This window comes from Hylobates moloch, unplaced genomic scaffold (assembly GCF_009828535.3).
Source record: "Hylobates moloch isolate HMO894 unplaced genomic scaffold, HMol_V3 SCAFFOLD_11, whole genome shotgun sequence".
NCBI classification, from domain to species: Eukaryota; Metazoa; Chordata; class Mammalia; order Primates; family Hylobatidae; genus Hylobates; species Hylobates moloch.
The window spans coordinates 30,465,175-30,486,464 of NW_026652286.1; the positions used below are offsets into that span (position 1 = coordinate 30,465,175).

The following is a 21,290-nucleotide window of genomic DNA, read 5'->3' on the forward strand; positions in this document are numbered from 1 at the left end:
GCTGGGGAATATTTGTGGTACGGGGAAGTTGTCTGTGGGAAGTTAGGATTGAAACATTTAAAAATGTAAGGCCTCTGCCTGTAATCCCAGCACTTTGGGAGGCCTAGGCAGGCAGATCACCTGAGGTCGGGTGTTCGAGACCAGCCTGACCAACATGGAGAAACTCTGTCTCTACTAAAAATACAAAAATTAGCTGGTGGCACATGCCTGTAATCCCAGCTACTTAGGAGGCTGAGGCAGAAGAATCCCTTGAACCAGGGAGGCAGAGGTTGTGGTGAGCTGAGAGCACACCATTGCACTCCAGCCTGGACAACAAGTGTGAGACTCCATCTCAAAAAAAAAAAAAAAAAAAAAGTGAAGCCAGTGGAAGAAAAGGAAACAGGAGAAATGGTTGCCAGCTATGTTCTAGTTGGTTCCAAATGACAGCAGCACCAGTTTGTACTGTCTCCCAGAAGTCTGTGTTCCCACTGTTTACACATGCATCTTCACAAGCCATTGCTGACAGATGAGATATGCTGAGAGACGGCTACCTGTTCAGGTTCTTGACACCTGGCAACTTGTGAAAGCTAACTTTTTTGGAATCTGGAAAACCATCAAACTCCTTTTCTTTCTCGTCACCTTATTGGGATCCTTTTGGTTGATCACAGCCTACCATGTATCAGCCATTCAAAAGCTATAATAAAATAATGAAGTCAGAACTGCAACAAGGAAGTGACTCAAGGACCAGGGCCCTCTGCTGCTGGGACTCAGGGGAAATACTTTTCATTTAAAAAAAAAAAATTAGAAAAAAAAATCCAGTCTGTCTCGCTGGATCAAAAAAAAAAGAAAGGAAGAGACAGAGGGAGAGAGGAATAAAGAAAGAGAAAGAAAAGACTAATAGTTACTCTTTCCTGAAGACTCAGTGTTCTCCCAAGGCCTCTCTTGCTTCTTTCCTGAAGGCACACTCAGATCTGGAGCAGAAGCTAGGAAGCTACCCTGAGATAAATCACTTTCCCCCCCTTTTTAATCTTGTGAAAGAGCTGCTGCCAATTTTAGAAATTCCTCCTTTGATCAGAAGATAAAGCAGAACAATGCTGCGGAACTAAGTTGATTTCTAAGGGACATTCTTCTAGAGTGTGTAGCCTGCCTGGAAGTGTGTGTGCATAGAGGAGGGGTGGGGTTGGGGGAAAGACAGGAGTTGGAAGGGGGGGGGTGTACAAGAGTCGGTAGCTACAGCCATAAGAAATAATCACACATTTGCTTCTAGAATTCCCCATAGAATAGAAACTCCATCCAATTTTGCCATCCCTAGGGAGGTGCAGGAATGTTTATTGCAGCGCTATGAGGGATTCATCCACTCCACATTCCCCATTGCCCTAGCCCCCTTTCGCCAACCTCGGTCCCTGCCAAATCAGGCCAATTTCTTCCTTTCCCGTTATTTGCTGAAGGTTCAACTTCTCTTAGAGCCTTCTAATTATGCCTATATACATATAGGCTGATAATTTTTAGTTTAGGCTGAGAAATGCAGCCTAAATCAGTCCGCCACATTAGACTGTGAACGTCTGGATGGTGTAGACCCCCTTCTCCTACTGCTTAAAGGACAATCTGTTGTAAGACGCTATGGAATCGTTCCTCTCCTCTTAACATCTTTGTGCCCCAGAAGCCCCATCTGTAAATGGGGATAATTTTCCTATCTCTTCCCATGGTTACGTAATTTTTAAATCTAACACGTGAGGACCAAACGCTTTACAAGCATAATCTCATTAAATTCTCAATAAGAATGTATTATTATGGAGGTTGCATGTGAAAATACTTTGTAATGTAGAAAGAGCCGTCTGGCTGTGAGTTATTATCATGGGGATATCTTCCTTACCTGGTTGTTGTGAGGATGAAACGAGACGCCGACCTGAAAGCGTTTTACGTGCCATCAAGCATTTTACAGAAACCACGTGATAGGCTACTAATTACCCACCGTATACCACCTGACCCACCGTGAGGCCTCGGTAAATGCTGGTTGGAGTGGACGAGTTTAAGTCTTGCCTGTTCCTTTCAGTCTTCCAATCACAAAGTAATCTCGGCGCCGCCAGGGGCCAAGACACAAATCTGGGAACATCAGCCTAGATGAAGGAGGGTGCGGAGTCCCGGGAGAGGGGATGAGAACAATAGGGTACTTCAGTGCCCGGGCCCGGTTTAGCTGGGCTTCGGACGCGGGGCCCGAGGGGCGGCCAGCTGGGGTGTCCGGAGAGCTCCACTCCCCAGGTCTCGGGTGTGCACGGAGAGGCGTCCAGAGCCTGCTCAGCATTCCTCGGGAGAGAGCCAGACCCTGGTCCCCTGGGCCCGTGCCCCCCAGCGCCCCAGCTCCCTTGCTCACGCCACCCGGGCAGCGTCCAAGCCCCACCCGGCAGCTCAGGTAGGCCGTCCGCGCCAGCCAATTCTCAACAAGCCCGGGCGGGGAAGGCGGTGCTTCCCTGTCCGGAAGTGACGTGATGCGCTTGGCTGGCTGTGGAGTCGGCCGAAGCTTTCGGCGGCGGCTGAGCCAGCTGAGGGGAAAAATGGCTCGGACTGTGGCGGCTTCGGCGGCTCAGGTTGTGGTAGAGGCGGAGGCTCAGGCAGCTTGAGGTGAGGAGCGGTCGGTGCGGCTGGGGACGATATTCGGGATCCTGCTTTGCGAGAGTGGAGAGGGACCCCGGGGTTCCCGGGCTGGAAGGGTCTCTTGTCGCGGCCCCCAGTGCCTTGGGTGCCCGCGTCTGACCCTCCATCCCGTGCTCTGGAAGCTGCCCAGCCCGACTCCCCTCCCTCCGGGCCTTGTTTCCACCCAGGCCGTGCGCAAGTGCTGCGCTGGAGGTGCGAGGAGCCCGCGTCCCCACCAGGCCCCTCTTGTCGGGAGCGGAGGTGCGCCAGGGAGTTTTGTCCCATAGAAGGAAGGCAGGCCCGCCGGCCCCCCTTCCCCGCCTTGTCCCGCGGGACCGGGCTGGAGCCGCAGTGGCCGGTCCTATTCTCTTGGCAGATTGTTAGTTCTGGCGAGTGTGTGTGTTGCACTTCTCAGTGACGGCCCCTTCTTTCACCTCCTGTCCCATCTCTGGCTCTGGGGGCCAAGGATACTTTTTCTTCTCCCCGGGCCCCCCACTCCCACCGCGTTGCCTTGCGCCGCGAATCCACTTGCTTTAGGAAGACTATTCTTTCAGTGTGTATTTAGCGCATCATCCTTCTGAGAGAGCGGTCAGATTAAAAAATACTAGCTTAACTCTTCCTGAGTGACGGAGGAATAATAAATAATTGAAGAAAAAGGCACATACTTATTTTCCTCACTGAATTTTTGGCTTTAAAAACGGGATTCTCTAGCTGTGGAATTATTTTTGGGGGGAGGAGGGAAATGAGGAAGGAGAAGCTAAGGAAAAAAGTCCGGAGATAACGTGGAAGAGAGAGCCTGTTGTAGTTCTTTTCCTATACTGGCCTGATAGAAATTGAGGTTATAATTATATTCTTATTTTGAACAGTGGGGGTTTGAATTAAGTGAAACGAAGGAGGCCTTCCTCTTTGAACAAGATTAGTTATTAAAGAAATGTCCTGAAATCTTTCCTGGTGGGTTTCAGGCAGAAAAGCTCTGTTGGGAAAATTTTAAAATATATTGTAGCATCAAAGGCCACAGAATATAAGAGATGCAAGAAGAAGAAAGCTGTTTGTAGGGGAATGGTGAAAGGGGGAAGGCTGCACAGAAGTCCAGGAACTAATTCCAGGAGAGACTTTGTACCTTTGCCTCCTTGGCTTGTGGTTCAAGTTTCCACAAGAGACTCCTTTAGCAGCTCTGCCGTAGTTGGGGTTGGTGCTCTTTTTTTTTTTTTTTTTAATTGACATGGGGTCTCACTGTGTTGCCCAGGCTGGTCTACCATGCCCAGCAGAATGGCGCTTTTTTTTTTTTTTTAATTTGATCTAACCTTATCTGGACAGGATGGTGCTCTTATTCACAGTAGCAAATTAGACGAAAGGACCCTAGTTGAGGTATACAAATTTTATTTTTATATAAGATATTTGTATCAAGTCTTTAGTATCAAGACAGTGGTTACATACTGAAAAACAATGTAACTGAGAATAGAGAGATTTTATTTGTTAACTCAAATTTAGTTCAAAAGTGATTTTACGTAGGTAAAAAGCACATACTGAGTTTCTTCCATAAATTCCATACATTTTGGCTAAATTAATACATTCTAAAGTAGATTTTTTCTTATTAAAGTGTCTTGCTTTTTGTATTTTATATGCGTGTTTCTTGCAGTTTTCTTTGCAAATGACATGTTTTAATGTTTTCATCACAGGTTTTACAATTTTTTTTCTGTTTTGGTTTGTTTTGTTTTTCGAGACGGAGTCTCGCTGTGTCGCCTAGGCTGGAGTGCAGTGGCACGATAGCTCACTGCAACCTCCACTTCCAGGGTTCAAGCGATTCTCCTGCCTCAGCCTCCTGAGTAGCTGGAATTACAGGCACATGCCACCACACACGGCTCATTTTTGTGTTTTTTCAATAGAGACTGGTTTTCACTATGTTGACCAGGCTGGTCTCAAACTCCTGACCTCAAGTGATCTGCCTGTCTTGGCCTCCCAAAGTGCTGGGATTAAAGACTTGAGCCACTGCACCTGGCAGTTTTTTTCTGTTTTATAGAATACAAAAGTTGGTATGTTTGCATTGAGGAATTTTAGAAACTAACTTTTTGTAATGAGTAGCTGTATACTGTTTGTTTCTTCTGCACTTAATAGTTCTAAAATTTTCAATTAATTGAAGATTGCTTGCATTAATTCCCATGTCCAGGACTCTTTCTTTAGCACAGAATTTTGCATTTAAGTAAGCACATTCAATAAGTGAACTTATACCTAAAGAGTGTTGAATTTCCTAAGAACTCAGAGTTCTTATAGAGCATCAGAGCAGCAGTAGTGCAAAGCATTTTTTGTAACTTGTCTTTCTTTGATAACATGAATTATTCCTTTTCTTTCTTTTTTTTTTTTTTTTTTTTTTTGAGATAGAGTCTCGCTCTGTTGACCAGGCTGGAGTGCAGTGGCGCGATCTTGGCTCACTGCAACCTCCACCTGCCGGGTTCAAGTAGCTCTCCTGCCTCAGCCTCCCGAGGAGCTGGGACTACAGGCATGTGCCACTATGCCCAGCTAATTTTTGTATTTTTAGTAGAGACGGGGTTTCACCATGTTGGTTGGCCAGGATGGTCTTTAGCTCTTGATCTTGTGATCTGCCCGCCTCGGCCTTCCAAAGTGCTGGGATTACAGGCTTGAGCCACCTCGCCCGGCCCTTTTTTCTTTTTTGAGACAGTCTCACTCCGTCACCCAGGCTGGAGTGCAGTGGTGTGATCTCAGCTCACTGAAACTTCTGCCTTCTGGGTTCAAGCAATCCTCCTGCCTCAGCCTCCCAAGTAGCTGGGATTACAGGTGCACACCACCACGCCCAGCTAAGTTTTGTATTTTGGTAGAGACGGGGTTTCACCATGTTGGCCAAGCTGGTCCTGAACTCCTGACCTCAAGTGATCTGCCCGCCTCGCCCTCCCAAAGTACTGGGATTACAGGTGTGAGCCACTATGCCTGGCCTATGCATTGTTTTAATTTAGCATATTCCAAAAATAATTTAAGACAGGCAAATGATAAATGTGGATGTTTTTGGTGGTGCATCACATTGTTGGTGATTTCGTTTTAGTAGTTGTACCTGCATAGGGCTAAAAATGAACCCTCTCAAAGCTCTGAGAGTGCCGGAGGGCCTGAAACAGTGCCTGGCACTTCAAAGGTTCCCAGGGATAAGAAAAATGAATGAAACAGTGCTTGCTCTCAGGAAGTTCTCATCCATTTGGAAGACAAACATACATTTTATAACAGTATAATTATAAGGGCACGCTAAATAGGATATGGTCACCTGGGCTGGGAGATGGAAAAGGAATGAGTAGGTTTGAGGAGGAAGAGGATGCTCAAGTTGAGTCTTAAATAATTAATTCCTTCTATTCATAAGGGCAGGATGGATAAACGTGATCAGGTTCTAGGCCCTGCTCTGCTTCTATCAAGCAGTGAGATATTGAGCAAACTGCTTAATACTTCTGGCATCCATTTTCCTTATTCAGGATTCGACTACATATATAAAGCAGTGCTGTACATTAGAAATATGTGAGCCAAAAATGGGAGTCACATAGGTAGGAGATTTTACATTAATCTTTTCCCCTAAATCTTTTAAATCTGGTGTAGGTTTTACACGTGGTACATCTCAATTTGGAACAGCCACATTTCAGGCACTTAATAGCTCCATGTAACTAGTAACTACCATATTGGACAGTATAGATTTAGAGGCTGGGTGCGTTAGTACATGCCCATAGTCCAGTGCTTTGGATGATCGAGGCAGGAGGATCTCTTTTTTTCTTTTTTCTTTGAGATAGAGTCTCGCTCTGTCGACAAGGCTGGAGTGCAGTGGCATGATCTTGGCTCACTGCAAGCTCGGCCTCCCAGGTTCACGCCATCCTCCTGCCTCAGCCCCTGAGTAGCTGGGACTACAGGCACCCGCCACCACACCCAGCTAATTTTTTGTATTTTTTTTAGTAGAGACGGAGTTTCACGGTGTTAACCAGGATGGTCTCAATCTCCTGACCTTGTGATCTGCCCGCCTCCGCCTCCCAAAGTGCTGGGATTACAGGCGTGAGCCACCATGCCCTGCCAACAGGAGGATCTCTTGAGCCTAGGAGTTTGAGGCTGCAGTGAGCTATGATCACCACTGCACTCCAGCCTGGGTGACAGAGTGAGACACTGTCTCAAAGAACAACAACCACCACAAAAAAGATCTAGAGGCTATTCTGTCTTGGTTCCCTGCTTGAAAAAGGAAAAGGGACTCCAATGAGAAAATTATCACTGGTAATTTATAACTTGTAATCATTTTGATGGTACTTGTATATGATGTTCTTTTGATGAGAATTATGGTCATACTTGCAAATATTGCTGTAAGCATCTTTCACGTTGTTCATAGGATTATGGTTGGGATGAGAAGAAATGTCTTTGTTTTCTCTGCCTCTGTAGTGGAGTCATATTTTTGTTATCTTTATTTTGTTCATTTACGTACACTTTGTATCTTTTTTTTTTCTGCAGTATGTTATTTCTTTTTTTCTTCTTCTTCTTTTTTTTTTAAATAGAGATGGTGTCTCACTATGTTGACCAGGCTGGTCTTGAACTCCTGGCCTCAAGCAATCCTCCCATCTTGGCCTCCCAAAGTGCTGGGATTACAGGCATGAGCCACTGCACTCGGCCTGCAGTCTGTTTTTCTAACGTAATGGATTTAAAATACAATGAGAGAGTGCATATGGACATTTTAGAAAGTTAAAAGGAGATTTATACAATTTTAAACTACTTCTTGGATTTCTTAAAATTTTAAACTTAGCTATTTGGGTACAAAAACAAATGGGATTTATAAATCCTCTTTTAATAGATTTGAAGACAGTTATTGTTGGCTTAGCAGCAAGTATTTATCTTTTAACCTTGAGACTGCATTAAGATAGTGTATAATGAGCATGCTTACTGTTAAACATAAGGCTTTCTGTTAGTATTACAGTGTAACAGTTAAATTATTGATATGACTGATGTGCAATGTTGGTGCACTTAATTTGCTGTGCATTGAGTTTGGTTAAAAAACACTAGTGGCTAATTTTAGACAAGATAACTATGACTGACAATAATACATCTTTACACTTGTATTGACTGATGGTTATAGCTTAGCTAACACTGTTTTCCCTCCAAGACCTTATTACCTGTGAAGTAAATACAGCAAGTATTCTCTCATTTTGCTGAGGCCCAAAGATGTTGTGACTTACTTAGCATAATAAATTAGAAGCATTGCTTGAGTTCAGGTCTTACAATGCTAGGCCCAGTGTTGTGTTTTTTTTTTTTTTTTTTTTTTTTTGAGGGAGGGTCTCTCTGTGTCGCTCAGGCTGGAGTGCAGTGGCTCCATCTCAGCCCACTGAAACCTCCGCCTCCCACACTTGGGTGATTCTCCCACCTTAGCCACCCAAGTAGCTGGGACTACAAGCACGTGCCACCATGCCTGGCTAATTTTTGTGTTTTTTGTAGAGAAGGGGTTTTGCCACATTGTCCAGGCTGGTCTTGAACCCCTGGGCCCACCTTGGCCTCCTAAAGTGCTAAGATTACAGGCATAAGCCACCACGTCCACCCCAGTATTCTTTTCTTTTCTTTTCTTCTTTCTTTTTTTTCCTGGAGATGAAGTCTCACTCTTGTCGCCCAGTCTGGAGTACAATGGCGCAATCTCAGCTCACTGCAACCTCTGCCTCCTGGGTTCAAGCGATTCTCTTGCCTCAGCCTCCTGAGTAGCTGGGATTACAGGTGCATGCCACCACGCCCGGATGATTTTTGTATTTTTAGTAGACATGGGGTTTCACCATGTTGGCCAGGCTGGTCATGAACTCCTGACCTCAGGCGATCTGCCCACCTCTGCCTCCCAAAGTGCTGGGATTACAGGTGTGGGCCACCGCCCCCGGCCCCAGTATTCTTTTCATTGCATCATCTCTTCATATGGCATTTGAGTGTTTAGATACATAGTACAAACCAGATTTCTGGAGTGTATAATAAAGAATGGTTACTTCCTGCCTTTGGGAAGTTTATATTCCAACTAGGAGAGACCAACTAACTACAATGCATGGAGCAAAAAGTACTTCAGTTATTTAAAAAAAATTGTTACGGGAAAGAAAAGATGTAAGGGATAATATAGTCAAATGGAAAATAGCTAAGTTAATTAGACAAGATTTTTGAGTAAAGAGTTTAGATTGTAAATCCTTACTATAGGAAGAAGAAGATGATGAGGTGTTAAGGATAGTGTTATTTCAATGCACAGAGAACAACTTAAGGGAAAACTTAGCTAAGGGAACAGAAAACGTAGGTTTAGGGAAGGGTTTTCTTTTTTTCTTTTTTTTTTTTTTTGAGACGGAGTCACGTTCTGTCACCAGGCTGGAGTGCAGTGACCAATCTTGGCTCACTGCAACTTCTGCCTCCCAGGCTCAAGTGATTCTCCTGCCTCAGCCTCCCAAGTAGCTGGGATTACAGGCACACGTCACCACGCTCGGCTGATTTTTGTATTTTTAGTAGAGATGGGGTTTCACCATGTTGGCTAGGATGGTCTCAATCTCTTGACCTCATGATCCACCTGCCTCAGCCTCCCGAAGTGCTGGGATTACAGGCGTGAGCCACTGCGCCCAGCCTAGGGAAGGGTTTTCAAGGCTTATTTTTTATTTTTATTTTTTAGATAGAATATCGCTCTGTAACGCAGGCTGGAGTGCAGTGGCACGATCTTGGCTCACTGCAACCTCCACCTCGCAGGTTCAAGCGATTTTCTTGTCTCAGCTTCCTGAGTAGCTGGGATTACAGGCGTCTGCCACCACATCTGGCTAATTTTTGGGTTTTTAGTAGAGACGGGATTTCACCATGTTGGCCAGGCTGGTCTTAAACTCCTGACCTGAAGTGATCCGCCCACATCTGCCTCCCAAAGTGCTGGGATGACAGGCATGAGCCACCGTGCCCGGCTTGAATAGCCTAGTTTCATCTGACTAGATCTCATAAGGACGTTTATCAGGCTAGAATTCTGTGTGTATTGAAATGTATGACATGATACTACAATTGTTAAAGATTCTTTTTGAAGAGTCATACTTATTAAGGTATAATTTACACTTAGTAAAATTCATCTGTTTTAGGTGTAAAGTTCTGTATAGTTCTGCTAAAACAGATGAATTACAAAAAACAGTAACAGTTGTATAACTGCCACCACCACAATTAAGATACAAGATATAGAATATTTCCATCACTCCAAAAATTCCATAATTATGCCCTTTTGAAGTAAATCCCTTCTGCCCACCCCTCACTCCCTGGCAACAGCTCATTTGTTTTTTATCGCTGTAGTTTGGCCTTTCCCAAAATGCCATATAAATTGGCATCACACAGTGTATATAGCCTTTTGAGTCTGGCTTCTTTCATTTAGCATAACACTTTTGAGATTCAATAATATGTCTCTTTTTTATTAATAAACTTTTTTAGAAAGTTTATAGAAAAATCCTGAAGTTACCAATTTACAGAAAATTTGTAACTGTAGTACAGAGAAATCCCTTAAACCCTGCACCTAGTTTCCCCTGTGTTTAAATTTATGTAAACTACTAATTTTTGCTAATTGTCAAACCTGCAAGGTTCTAGAATTAAGTTTGTTGAAAATGGGAAACAATGTGAAGATTTCGATCAAGACGATGACTTTCTAATGCCTTTTTTTTTTTTTTTTTTTTGAAATGCAGTCTCGCTCTGTCACCCAGGCTGGAGTGCAGTGGCGCAATCTCAGCTCACTGCAACTTCCTCCCCCTGGGTTCAAGCGATTCTTGTGCCGCCTCCTCCCGTGTAGCTGGGATTACAGGCATGCACCACTATGCCCAGCTAATTTTTGTATTTTTGTATTTTTTGTATTTTTTAACCATCCCAAACACTGTAGCTGTTAAGCAGTGACTATTCATTCTCTTCTCAACTCAGCCCTTGGTAACCACTAATCTACTTTTTTTTTTTGAGATGGAGGCTGGAATGTAGTGGCAAGATCTCAGCTCACTGCAACCTTTGCCTCCCAGGTTCAAGCAATTCTGCCTCAGCCTCCCGAATAGCTGGGACTACAGGCATATGCCACCACGTCCAGCTAATTTTTGTATTTTTAATAGAGACAGGGTTTCACCATGTTGGCCAGGATGGTCTTGATCCACCCGCCTTGGCCTCCCAAAGTGTTCGGATTACAGGCGTGAGCCCCTGTGCCCAGCCTCTACTTTTTGTCTCTGTGAATTTACCTATTCTAGATCTTTCGTGTAATTGGAATCGTGTAGTATTTAGCCTTTTGTGTCTGACTTATTTCACTTTGTGTAATGTTTTCAAGGTTCATACGTGTTGTGGAATGTATCATTTTTATGACTGAATCATATTTAATGTACCACATTTTGTATATTAATTCATTGATGGATACTGCATTTGTTTTCACCTTTTGGCTATTATAAACAATGCTGCTATGAGCATTAGTGTACTCCTATTTTCAGTTTTTTGGATATATATCTAGGAGTGGAATTGCTGGGTTGTTGTAATTCCATATTTAATTTTTTGAAGAAACACTAAAGTGTTTTCCAAAGTGGCTGTACCATTTTACATTCCCTTAGCAGCAAAGTATCAGGGTTCTGCTTTTTCTACATCCTTGCCACCACTTGTTGTTTTCCTTTTTTTCTTTTTTTCCAGTTATAGCCATTCTAGTAGGTTGACTAGTGATATTGAGTATCTTTTCATGTGCTTATTGATAATAAGTTGGCTTTTTTTTTTTTTTGAGACGGTGTCTCACTGTGTTGCCCAGGCTGGAGTGCAATGGCATGATCTCGGCTCACTGCAACCTCTGCCTCCCAGGTTCAAGTGATTCTCCTGACTCATCCTCCCAAGTAGCTGGGATTACAGGCACCTGCCAGCACGCCTGGCTAATTTTTGTATTTTTGGTAGAGACAGTGTTTCACCATGTTGGCCAGGCTGGTCTCGAATTGCTGACCTCAAGTGATCCACCCACCTCGGCCTACTAAAGTGCTGGGATTATAGGCGTAAGCCACTGTGCCTGGCCTAAGGTGTTTTTTTTTTTGTTTTGTTTTTTTTAATGAGGTCTTGCTGTGTTGTCCAGGCTGGGGTACAATGGCTATTTGCAGAGACAATCGTAGTGCAGTATAGCCTTGACGTGATAGGCTCAAGGGATCCTTCTGCCTCAGCCTCCAGAGTAGGTGGGAGTACAGGTGCATGCCACTGTGCACAGTTAATGGTAGTAACATATATTGATGCTTGTTTCAACAATGGTCAAGGCAGGGTGATGTTAACATTTTTTAAAAGGAAAAATAATTGGATGGAAACTTTTAAAATCTCTATTATATGCTAAGCATTTTATTATATAATTTTATTTAACTCTGAAAACACTATATTACCTGTGTTTTACAGAGGAGAAAACTAAAGACAAAGGGAGATCAAGTAACTTGCTTTAAAAATCACACAGTTGGCCAGGCAGTGTGGCTCATGCCTGTAATCCCAGCACTTTGGGAGGCCGAGGTGGGTGGATTATCTGAGGTCAGGAGTTCGAGACCAACCTGGCCAACATGGTGAAACCCTGCCTCTTCTAAAATTACAAAAATCAGCTGGGTGTGGTGGCGGGCACCTGTAATCCTGGCTACTCGGGAGGCTGAGGCAGGAGAATCGGCTTGAACCTGGGAGGTGGAGGTTGCAATGAGTGGAGATCATGCCACTGTACTCCAGCCTGGGTGACAGAGCAAGACAACATCTCAAAAAAAAAAAAAAAATCACACAGTTTATAAGAGGGAAGTCTGATATTTGCTTGCTGCTACATGGTTCTTTCTCCTGCTATCACTGTTATATAAAACTACGAATTTAATCCACATGTTGATGTCATGTGAAAGTAAGACTTTTTTAGTCATAGAAATTGATGGAGTTTGGGGGAAAATTCCAGAAGTATTCATGTCAGTTTTTCATTATTTTTTATTATTCACTATTGAGGGTTTCTCAGTTGCAACTCAGTTTTATCTTTTTTCTACCTTAAGCCATGTTAAATGCAGGTGTATACCATAACATTTAACACAGAAGCTTTACTGTTATCTGTCATGTTGGAATTGGGGTGATGTCAAAGTTTATTTAATGATTCATGTCAAATGAATGAACAATGAAGTAGATCAAAGTTCAGTAATTATCTCCACAAAGCAGTACTACTGTTGGGATTCTGAGTTAGATTGAAAACTTCTTGGTCAGCAAAATGTCTTTCAATAGGGATCTCTTGCTGTGACTATATCCCCTTTCCTTGTCCCCCTCCCACATACATACAGTGATACACATATGCAGACATAGAAAATTGTCTTGGTTGGATTCCCTGGTTGTGAATCACTTATGTGTAGAATGTTACTCCTAAGGGCTGAAGAAGGAATAATGACTACTAGTGGATATTAAGCTACAGTGCAACCATTGCCTTTTGTCAAAATAGAATTAAGGCCTTTATTAATGTGCTTATAGTACTTGTACAGTGGATAATTGTTTTAACAGAGTAATATGGAGGCTGAAGAATGGAGTGGGGGCCAGGTGCAGTGGCTCATGCCTGTAGTCCCAGCGCTTTGGGAAGCTGAGGTCGGTGGATCTCTTGCACCCAGAAGTTCAAGACCAGCGTGGGCAACATGGTGAAACCCCGTCTCGACAAAAAATACAAAAATTAGCCAGACATGGTGGCATGCACCTATAGTCCCAGCTACTTGGGAGACTGAGGTGGGAGGATCACTTGAGCTGGAAGGTGGAGGTTGCAGTGAGCTGAGATCATGCTACTGCACTCCAGCAGGGGCAACAGAGCAAGACTCTGTCTCAAAAAAAAGAAGAAGAAGAAGAAGAAGAAGAATGGAGTAGGAGCCAGGTTAGGCTCACCTATCTTTTTTTTTTGAGACAGAGTCTCGCTCTGTTGCCCAGGCTGGAGTGTAGTGGCGTGATCTTGGCTCACTGCAGCCTCCGCCTCCCGAGTTCAAGCTATTCCCCTGCCTCAGCCTCCTGAGTAGCTGGGGTTATAGGCGAGCACCACCATGCCTGGCTAATTTTTTATTTTTAGTAGAGACGGAGTTTCACCATGTTGATCAGGCTGGTCTCGAACTCCTGACCTTTTGATCCTCCCACCTCAGCCTCCCAAAGTGCTGGGATTATAGGTGTGAGGCCCCATGCCTGGCCAGGCTCACCTATTTTTAAACGTGTGACGAAGCTTGGGAAGACTCTCCTCTTCACTTTTCCCATGGCTCACTCTTTTTTATGTCCAGGTTGTGGCTCCAATTTTTTTTTTTTCCCCTCACTACCCGATTAAAAATAGTATCCTCACTGGGCACGGTGGCTCACGCCTGTAATCCCAGCACTTTGGGAGGCCAAGGTGGGCGGATCACGAGGTCAGGAGATCGAGACCATCCTGGCTAACACGGTGAAACCCCATCTCTACTAAAAATACAGAAAAATTAGTCAGGCGTGGTGGCCGGCGCCTGTAGTCCCAGCTACTCAGGAGGCTGAGGCAGGAGAATGGCGTGAACCCGGGAGGCGGAGCTTGCAGTGAGCCGAGATTGGGCCACTGCACTCCAGGCTGGGTGACAGAGCAAGACTCCGTCTCAAAAAAAAAAAAAAAAAAAAATAGTATCCTCCCCAACTAAATCATTCTGTCTCACATTACTGTTTTTTTCTCCTATTTCATTTACTGTCTATATGTATCATTTTGTTTGCTTGTTTGAATCAAACCATTTCTTAACATTTCTATTGCTGTTATCCTAGTCCAAGTCATTATTCTAGACTTTTTCAGCTAGCTGTTAATTGGTCTCCCAGTTTCCATTTTTGTTTGTTATGCCTATTTTCCACAGAACAGTAGGGATCTTGAGCAATGTAAATCAGATCACGTGACTGTATCTGCCTGAAATTCACCCTGGGCTTCCTATTATCCCTAAAATTCAGTATAGTATCCCCCTTCTTGGAGGTATATCAAATTTAATAATTAAAAAAGTTTTTTTTGATAGATGGAGATTTTAAGATTTTTTTGGAGAGATTTCTGATTTTTGATAGTTGAGCTTAGTGATTTAACTTGTTTCTGATTTTTTTTGTTTCTTTCCTTAATCCACAATGTGATAGTATGTTTCTTTTCTTTTCTCTTTTTTTTTTTTTTTTCTTTGGAGACGGAGTCTGGCTCTGTTGCCCAGGCTGGAGTGCAGTGGCACTATCTCGGCTCACTGCAAGCTCCGCCTCCCGGGTTCACGCCATACTCCTGCCTCAGCCTCCCAAGTAGCTGGGACTACAGGCGCCTGCCAACTGGATTACAGGCTACCACCCCCGGCCAATTTTTGTTTTTTATTGAGGGTTTCACCTGTGTTAGGATGGTTCAAACCGCCTCGGCCTCCCAAAGTGCTGGGATTACAGGCCGGAGCCACCGTGCCAGGCTCCTTTTTTTTTTTTTTTTTTTTTGAGATAGCATCTCACTCTGTTGCCCAGGCTGGAGAGCAGTGGCATGATATTGGCTCACTGCAACCTCTGCCTCCTGGGTTCAAGCAATCCTCCTGCCGCAGTCTCCTAAGTAGCTGGGACGACGACGACAACAACGACTACTACATGGTGCACTCGACCATGCCTGGTCAATTTTTGTATTTTTTTGGTAGAGATGGAGTTTCACCATGTTGGCCAGACTGGTTTTGAACTCTTGACCTCAAGTGATCTGCCTGCCCTGGCCTCCCAAAGTGCTGGGTTTGCAGGCGTGAGCCACCGCACCCGGCCACGTTTCTAATTTTTTTTTTTTTCTTTGAGACAGTCTTGCTCTTTCACCAGGTTGGAATGCAATGGTGCCATCTTGGCTCACTGCAACCTCTGCCTCCCGGATTACAGCGAATCTCCTGCCTCAGCCTCCTGAGTAGCTGGGATTACAGGCGCCCACCACCACGCCCGGCTAATTTTTGTGTTTTTAGTAGAGACAGGGTTTCACCAAGTTGGCCGGGATGGTCTTGATCTCTTAACCTCGTGATCTCCCCGTCTCGGCCTCCCAAAGTGCTGGGATTATGGGCGTGAGCCACCACACCCGGCCCCCTATGTTTCTAATTTTTATAAAAAAAATACATCACAAGAAATCCACAGAGTAAAATTAAGTTAGATTCGAATGAGGAATTTTCATTGTGTCATACCCTCAACTTGGAAATGTAGCAGCACATTTAACGCAACAAAATTTGGAGAAAAGAATTAAACTTTACAAGTTAAAGTTAATATTATAGAAATCTAAGAGTTAGAATTAATCTTTCTTTTTTTTTTCCTTTGAGACGGAGTTTCGCTCTTGTTGCCCAGGTTGGAGTGCAATGTTGCAGTCTTGGCTCACTGCAACCTCTGCCTCCCAGGTTCAAGCGATTCTCCTTCCTCAGACTCCCGAGTAGCTGGGATAACAGGCATGCGCCACCACGTCCGGCTAATTTTGTATTTTTAGTAGAGGTGGAGTTTCACCATGTTGGTGAGGCTGGTCTTGAACCCCTGACCTCAGGTAATCCACCTGCCTTGGCCTCTCAAAGTGCTGGGATTACAGGCGTGAGCCACCGCGCCAGGCTAGAATGAATCTTACCATCCAATGTCTGAAAACTTTATATACTTGAGCAATTGAAGCTCAGAGAGGTAAAGTGCTTTATTCAAGTTGAAATAGCTAATTAATAATAATAGGGTTGGGGCAGAAACTCAGTTTTTCTTTTCTTCTAATTCAAAGTCCTCATTTGTTAGTTTGTGATGCCTGTATTTAGCAATTTTTTTTTCTTTCCTGCCTCAGGTATATTGGTACAAATAGCACAGGAGGTGAGGACCCCAGCCCCATGCGATGGCAGCCTGGGTAGGTTGCACCAGTCCTTGTGTCCTCACGTTGGCAGACAGATAGCTACTCTGAAGCCTTTGTAGGGGCCTGAGCACCTTTGTGAACCTGAGCTGGAACTGAAGCTGGAGTTGCAGCTTGGGCCTTGGTTTGATCCTTGGCCTTGTCCTTTGGCTGGCACAGCCCAAGCCCCTTGGCAGTGCGGGCACAAGCACGCTTCCCAAGCTTGGGGTGGGCAATGTAGGCAAGTCGATGGAGCTTACTGCTGACACCCTTTGGGATCTTGGGCTTAACCTCCTTTACAAGGGCCTTTGTAGCCTCACCACGTGGACTGATGGCCTTGGCATTGTCGGCCTGCATCTTCTTTAGGCCCTTCTTGTTTTGCTTCTTGGCAATGCACCTGTTCCTCAGGAACTTGGGGTCCACCCCCTTAAGAGAGTCGTATCTTTGTGATTGGGATTTCTTTTCTTTTCTTTTCTTTTCTTTTCTTTTCTTTTCTTTTCTTTTTGAGACAGAGTCTTGCTCTGTTGCCAGGCTGGAGTGCAGTGATGCAATCTTGGCTCACTGCAGCCTCCGCCTCCTGGTTTCAAGCAATTCTCCTGCCGCAGCTTCCCGAGTAGCTGGGACTACAGATGCGCGCCATCATGCCCTGCTAATTTTTATATTTTTAGTAGAGATGGGGTTTCACCATGTTGGCCAGGTTGGTCTCAATCTCTTGACCTCATGATCCACCCGCCTCGGCCTCCCAAAGTGCTGGGATTACGGGTGTAAGCCACCACACCCGGCTTGACTGGGGTTTCTTAATACCATTTCTGTGCCATTTTCGGGAATGGTTGTGTGTGGTGTGGTTCTTGGACTTGGCCATGTCTGCACCTTAAGCCATGGCTCCCAAAGCACCTGGAACTGGAAGCTATATTCAGCAATTTTTAAGTTGAATTTCTGTTAATACCTTTAGATTTAAGAATATTTTTCAACTATAAAACTTAGTGGGATAACAAAGCCGATTTCTAAGGAAATATTCTTCAGGGAATTTCAGTTTCTAACCACAGCGGAAAAATCTCTTATTTCAGGATTAGTTTTTATTTGAAGAATGTCTTAGTTCATTTTCTGCTGCTATAACAGAATACCACAGATTGATACTTTATAAAGAAAATAAATTTATTTGGCTTATAGTTCTGGAGGCTGGGAAGTCCAAGGGCATGGTAGTACTAACATCTGCTTGGCATCTGGTGAGGGCATTCTTGCTGTGTCATAACATAGTGCAGGTGAGCACATACGACAGAGAGGAAATCTGGCTGAACTCATCCTTTAATCAGGAACCCATTCCTACAGTTATGGTATTAATCCCACAATTATGACATTGTGTGAGTGCACTCCCACAATCATAGTCATGAGGACTATGCCTTCCTGGCCTAATCATCTCTTAAAGGTCCCACCTCTTAATACTATCACAATGGCAATTAAATTTCAACATGAGTTTTGGAGGGGACATTAAAATCATAGTTGTTTTCATAGTTACCACATAATAATTGGCTGAATGTTTAAAGTCAAATAATGTATTTGCTATAAAAGGTTGACTGGTGGTGAGGTTTCCATAACATTTGTTTTGTGGCCGGGCATGGTGGCTCACGTCCGTAATCCCAGCACTCTGGGAGGCTGAGGCAAGCAGATCACTTGAGATCAGGAGTTTGAGACTATCCTGGCCAACGTGGTGAAACCCCATCTCTACCAAAAATAAAACATTTAGCTGGTCGTGGTAGCACACACCTGTAATCCCAGCTACTCAGGAAGCTGAGGCATGAGAATCACTTGAACCTGGGAGATGGAGGTTGTAGTGAGCTGAGATTGCACCACTGTACTCCAGCCTGGGTGACAGAGCAAGATTGTCTCAAAAATACAAAACAAAACAGTTCTTTTGTGGGGATTATTTGTAGTTGTTGGACCAGAAGCAATTACTTTTTCATACGTTAAAAGAGTTGTATAAAATATGAGATGGAGATGTACAGTATAGTAATGTAGCTTATTCAGCTTGTTAAATTAAGTCTCCTGTTCTGATTTAGACTGACCCACAATGTTGGATTTAGCTTGGAGAATATAACTTTACTACATCAGCAATATTCCCCAAAGAGCGTCTTCAAACACATGGTTAAACAAATAATAAGAGGATCCATACATTTCTATTACACCTGAATTATTAATTAATTAATTTATTTATTGAGACAGGGGTCTTGCTCTGTTACCCTGGCTGGAGTGCAGTGGTGTGATCTCCGCTCACTGCAACCTCTGGTTCCTGAGCTCGAGCTTTCCTCCCACCTCAGCCTCCTGACTAGCTGGGACTACAGTCATGCACCACCATGCTGGCTAATTTTTCTATTCTTTTTTTTGTTTGTTTTTTAGTAGAAGCAGGGTTTCCTTATGTTGCCTAGGCTAGTCTCAAACTCCTGGACTCAAGCAATCTGCCTGCCTTGACATCCCAAAGAGTTCAGAGTACAGGCATGAGCCACCACACCCGGCCAAGCCTGAACTTTCAGCTAGCTTTCATCATTAAATGAACCTAAAACTTTTATGAAGATCCTCTCTGAATTAGCTAAACTGCAAAGTTTGAGGACACAGTCTTCCATAAGACCACTTTCACTTCTGACACCAACTGCAAGTCTTTGGGGTCTGGGGAGGTTCCCAAAGTTTCGATAACTTGCTAAAAAGATGCTAGGAGAACTCACTGCTAAGAGCTATTATGTTCATGGTTACAGTTTATTTCAAGGAAAGGATACAGATTAAAATCAAGGCAAGGAGCCCATAGAACCAAGTTCAAGAGGGTTTCAAATGTTGGAGCATCTGGTATTCGCTCCCCATTAAGTCAGGAGGTGTTACTCTCAGTATCAATATGTGACAGTATGCATGGACTGTTGCCATCCGGGGAAGCTCACTTGTGCTTCAGTGTCCAGATTTTCAAATTAGGACTTCATTAAATAGGCATGTTTGATTGATGGATTGCCCACATAGTTGAGCTCAGTCTCCAGGTTGGATTCAGACTGATACTGGGTGACCCAAAGTCCCCATCCTAAATCACATGGTTGGTCTTTCTGGTTGGCCAATCCTGCCCAGAAAGACACTCCTATCAAGTATGACATAGATTACCTCTCAGGAGCAGAGGGCACCTGTCTTTGGGCAAGGCTAAATTCTTTAATAGGTAGGATGTAAAATTAAAACTTACCTCCATGGTTTCTTTAGGAACAGACTCTGTAGACAACAGATGGATTTGATCCTAACTCCATGTATTAATAAGAACCGGCATAATTTCTTTCAAGTAGTCATTTAAACTACATTATAACCTCATTAGGTGAATCCTCTAGTATATTTTTATCCTGTTTGGGCTTCACTGAACTTCTTGGTTTTGTTTGGTTGATGTCTTTCTTTACTTGTGGAAAGTTCTGGCCATTTCCTTTTAAAATAATTCTTCTGTTTCATTCTCTCTCCTCTCCTTCTTGGACTCCAATTACACATTATCTTAAACCATTTGAAATTGTCCCACAGAACTTAGACATGCTGTTGTATCCCCTTCCCCCTCTTTTTCTCTGTTTCAGTTTTGATATTTTCTATTGATCTGTCCTCAGGTTTATCAGTCGTTCTGCTAAGTCCATCTAATTAATTATTGATTTTGAATATATTTTTCCTTTCCAGTATTTCTTTTCTGTAGTTCCTGTTACTATGCTGAAATGTCTCATCACTTCGTACATATTGTCTGTCTTTTCTACTAGATCATTTAATATTTTTATCATAATTTTTTTTTTTTGAGACAGAGTCTCACTCTGTCGCCCAGGCTGGATGGAGTGCAGTGGCGCAATCTTGGCTCACTGCAACCTCTGCCTCCCGGGTTCAAGTGATTCTACTGCCTCAGCCTCCTGAGTAGCTGGGATTACAGGTGCATGCCACCACACCTGGCTAATTTTTGTATTTTAATAGAGATGGTGTTTCACCATGTTGGCCAGGCTGGTCTCAAACTCCTTACCTCAGGTGATCTACCTGCCTTGGCCTCCCAGAGTTCTGGAATTACAGGTGTGAGCTACCGCACCCAGCCTATCATAATTATTTTAAAGTTACTATTTTTTTTGAGATGGAGTCTCTCTCTGTTGCCCAGGATGGGGTACAGTGGCGTGATCTCGGCTCACCACAACCTCTGCCTCCCAGGTTCAAGCAATTCTCCTGCCTCAGCCTCCCAAGTAGCTGGGATTACAGGCACGCGTCACTATGCCCAGCTAATTTTTGTATTTTTGGTAGAGACGGGGTTTCACCATGTTGGCCAGGCTGGTCTTGAACTCCTGACCTCAAGCGATCCACCCACCTTGGCCTCCCAAAGTGCTGGGATTACAGGCGTGAGCCACCATACCCAGCCTAAACTTACTGTTTAATAATAATTCCAACATTTGGGGCATCTTTGAGTTTGCTTATTTTGACTATTTCCTTTACTTTTATTTACCGTTGGTCACATTTTCTTGCTTCTTTGTATGTCTCATGATCTTTTATTTTATACCAGACAACTTCTTTTTTTTTTTTTTTTGAGTCAGAGCCTCACTCTGTGACGCAGGCTGGAGTGCAGTGGCTCAATTTCGGCTCACTTTTTAGTTTTTCATACTTCTCCAAAACTGTCTTCTTTTAAAATCACTAATATTAGGGAGGGGAAATGTGACTGCTAATGAGTGCAGGGTTTCTTTATGGGGCGATGAAAGTATTCTGAAACTTGGTAGTAGTGATGGTCACGCACCTGTGAATATACTAAAAATATACTAAAAACAACTGAATATGCAAAAACCAACCGTAATCTCTGCCTCCCGAGTTCAAGCAATTCTCCAGCCTCAGTCCCCTGAGTATCTGGGATTACAGGCCTGTGCTACCATGCCCGGCTAAT

General features: G+C 43.8%; 3 protein-coding genes across 5 annotated transcripts in view; 1 reads left to right on the forward strand and 2 right to left on the reverse strand.

Annotated features, from left to right (window-relative positions):
- The window catches only part of NUCB2 (nucleobindin 2), a 122,921-nt gene extending 120,547 nt beyond the window's left edge, over window positions 1-2,374 (reverse strand). For both annotated transcript variants that reach the window (XM_058447013.1, XM_058447011.1), the window contains exon 1: window positions 1,971-2,374. The gene's annotated coding sequence lies outside the window, so the exon portion shown is untranslated. The remainder of the gene's footprint in view (window positions 1-1,970) is intronic.
- Window positions 2,375-2,459: 85 nt separating this feature from the next.
- PIK3C2A (phosphatidylinositol-4-phosphate 3-kinase catalytic subunit type 2 alpha) overlaps window positions 2,460-21,290 on the forward strand; it is a 130,022-nt gene continuing 111,191 nt past the window's right edge. Inside the window, exon 1 of one of the 2 annotated variants that reach the window (XM_032166525.2) lies at window positions 2,460-2,598. The gene's annotated coding sequence lies outside the window, so the exon portion shown is untranslated. Of the gene's footprint in view, window positions 2,599-6,829; window positions 6,859-21,290 lie in introns of those variants that run through there. The other variant, XM_032166526.2, reaches the window with a different exon arrangement.
- On the reverse strand, window positions 16,451-17,249 carry LOC116476477 (large ribosomal subunit protein eL29-like). The gene is made up of 2 exons (XM_032166527.1): window positions 17,176-17,249; window positions 16,451-16,856 (listed from the first exon to the last, which is right to left on the reverse strand). Exons 1-2 carry the CDS (start codon window positions 17,247-17,249, stop codon window positions 16,451-16,453), a joined length of 480 nt encoding a protein of 159 aa, XP_032022418.1.

Coding starts and splice junctions, on each gene's coding strand:
- LOC116476477 (XM_032166527.1), bottom strand. CDS start 17,249: ATGGCCAAGTCCAAGAACCACACCACACACAACCATTCCCGAAAATGG. Junction 16,857..17,175: donor AATGGTATTAAGAAACCCCA/GTCAAGCCGGGT, acceptor AGAAAAGAAAAG/AAAAGAAAAGAAATCCCAAT.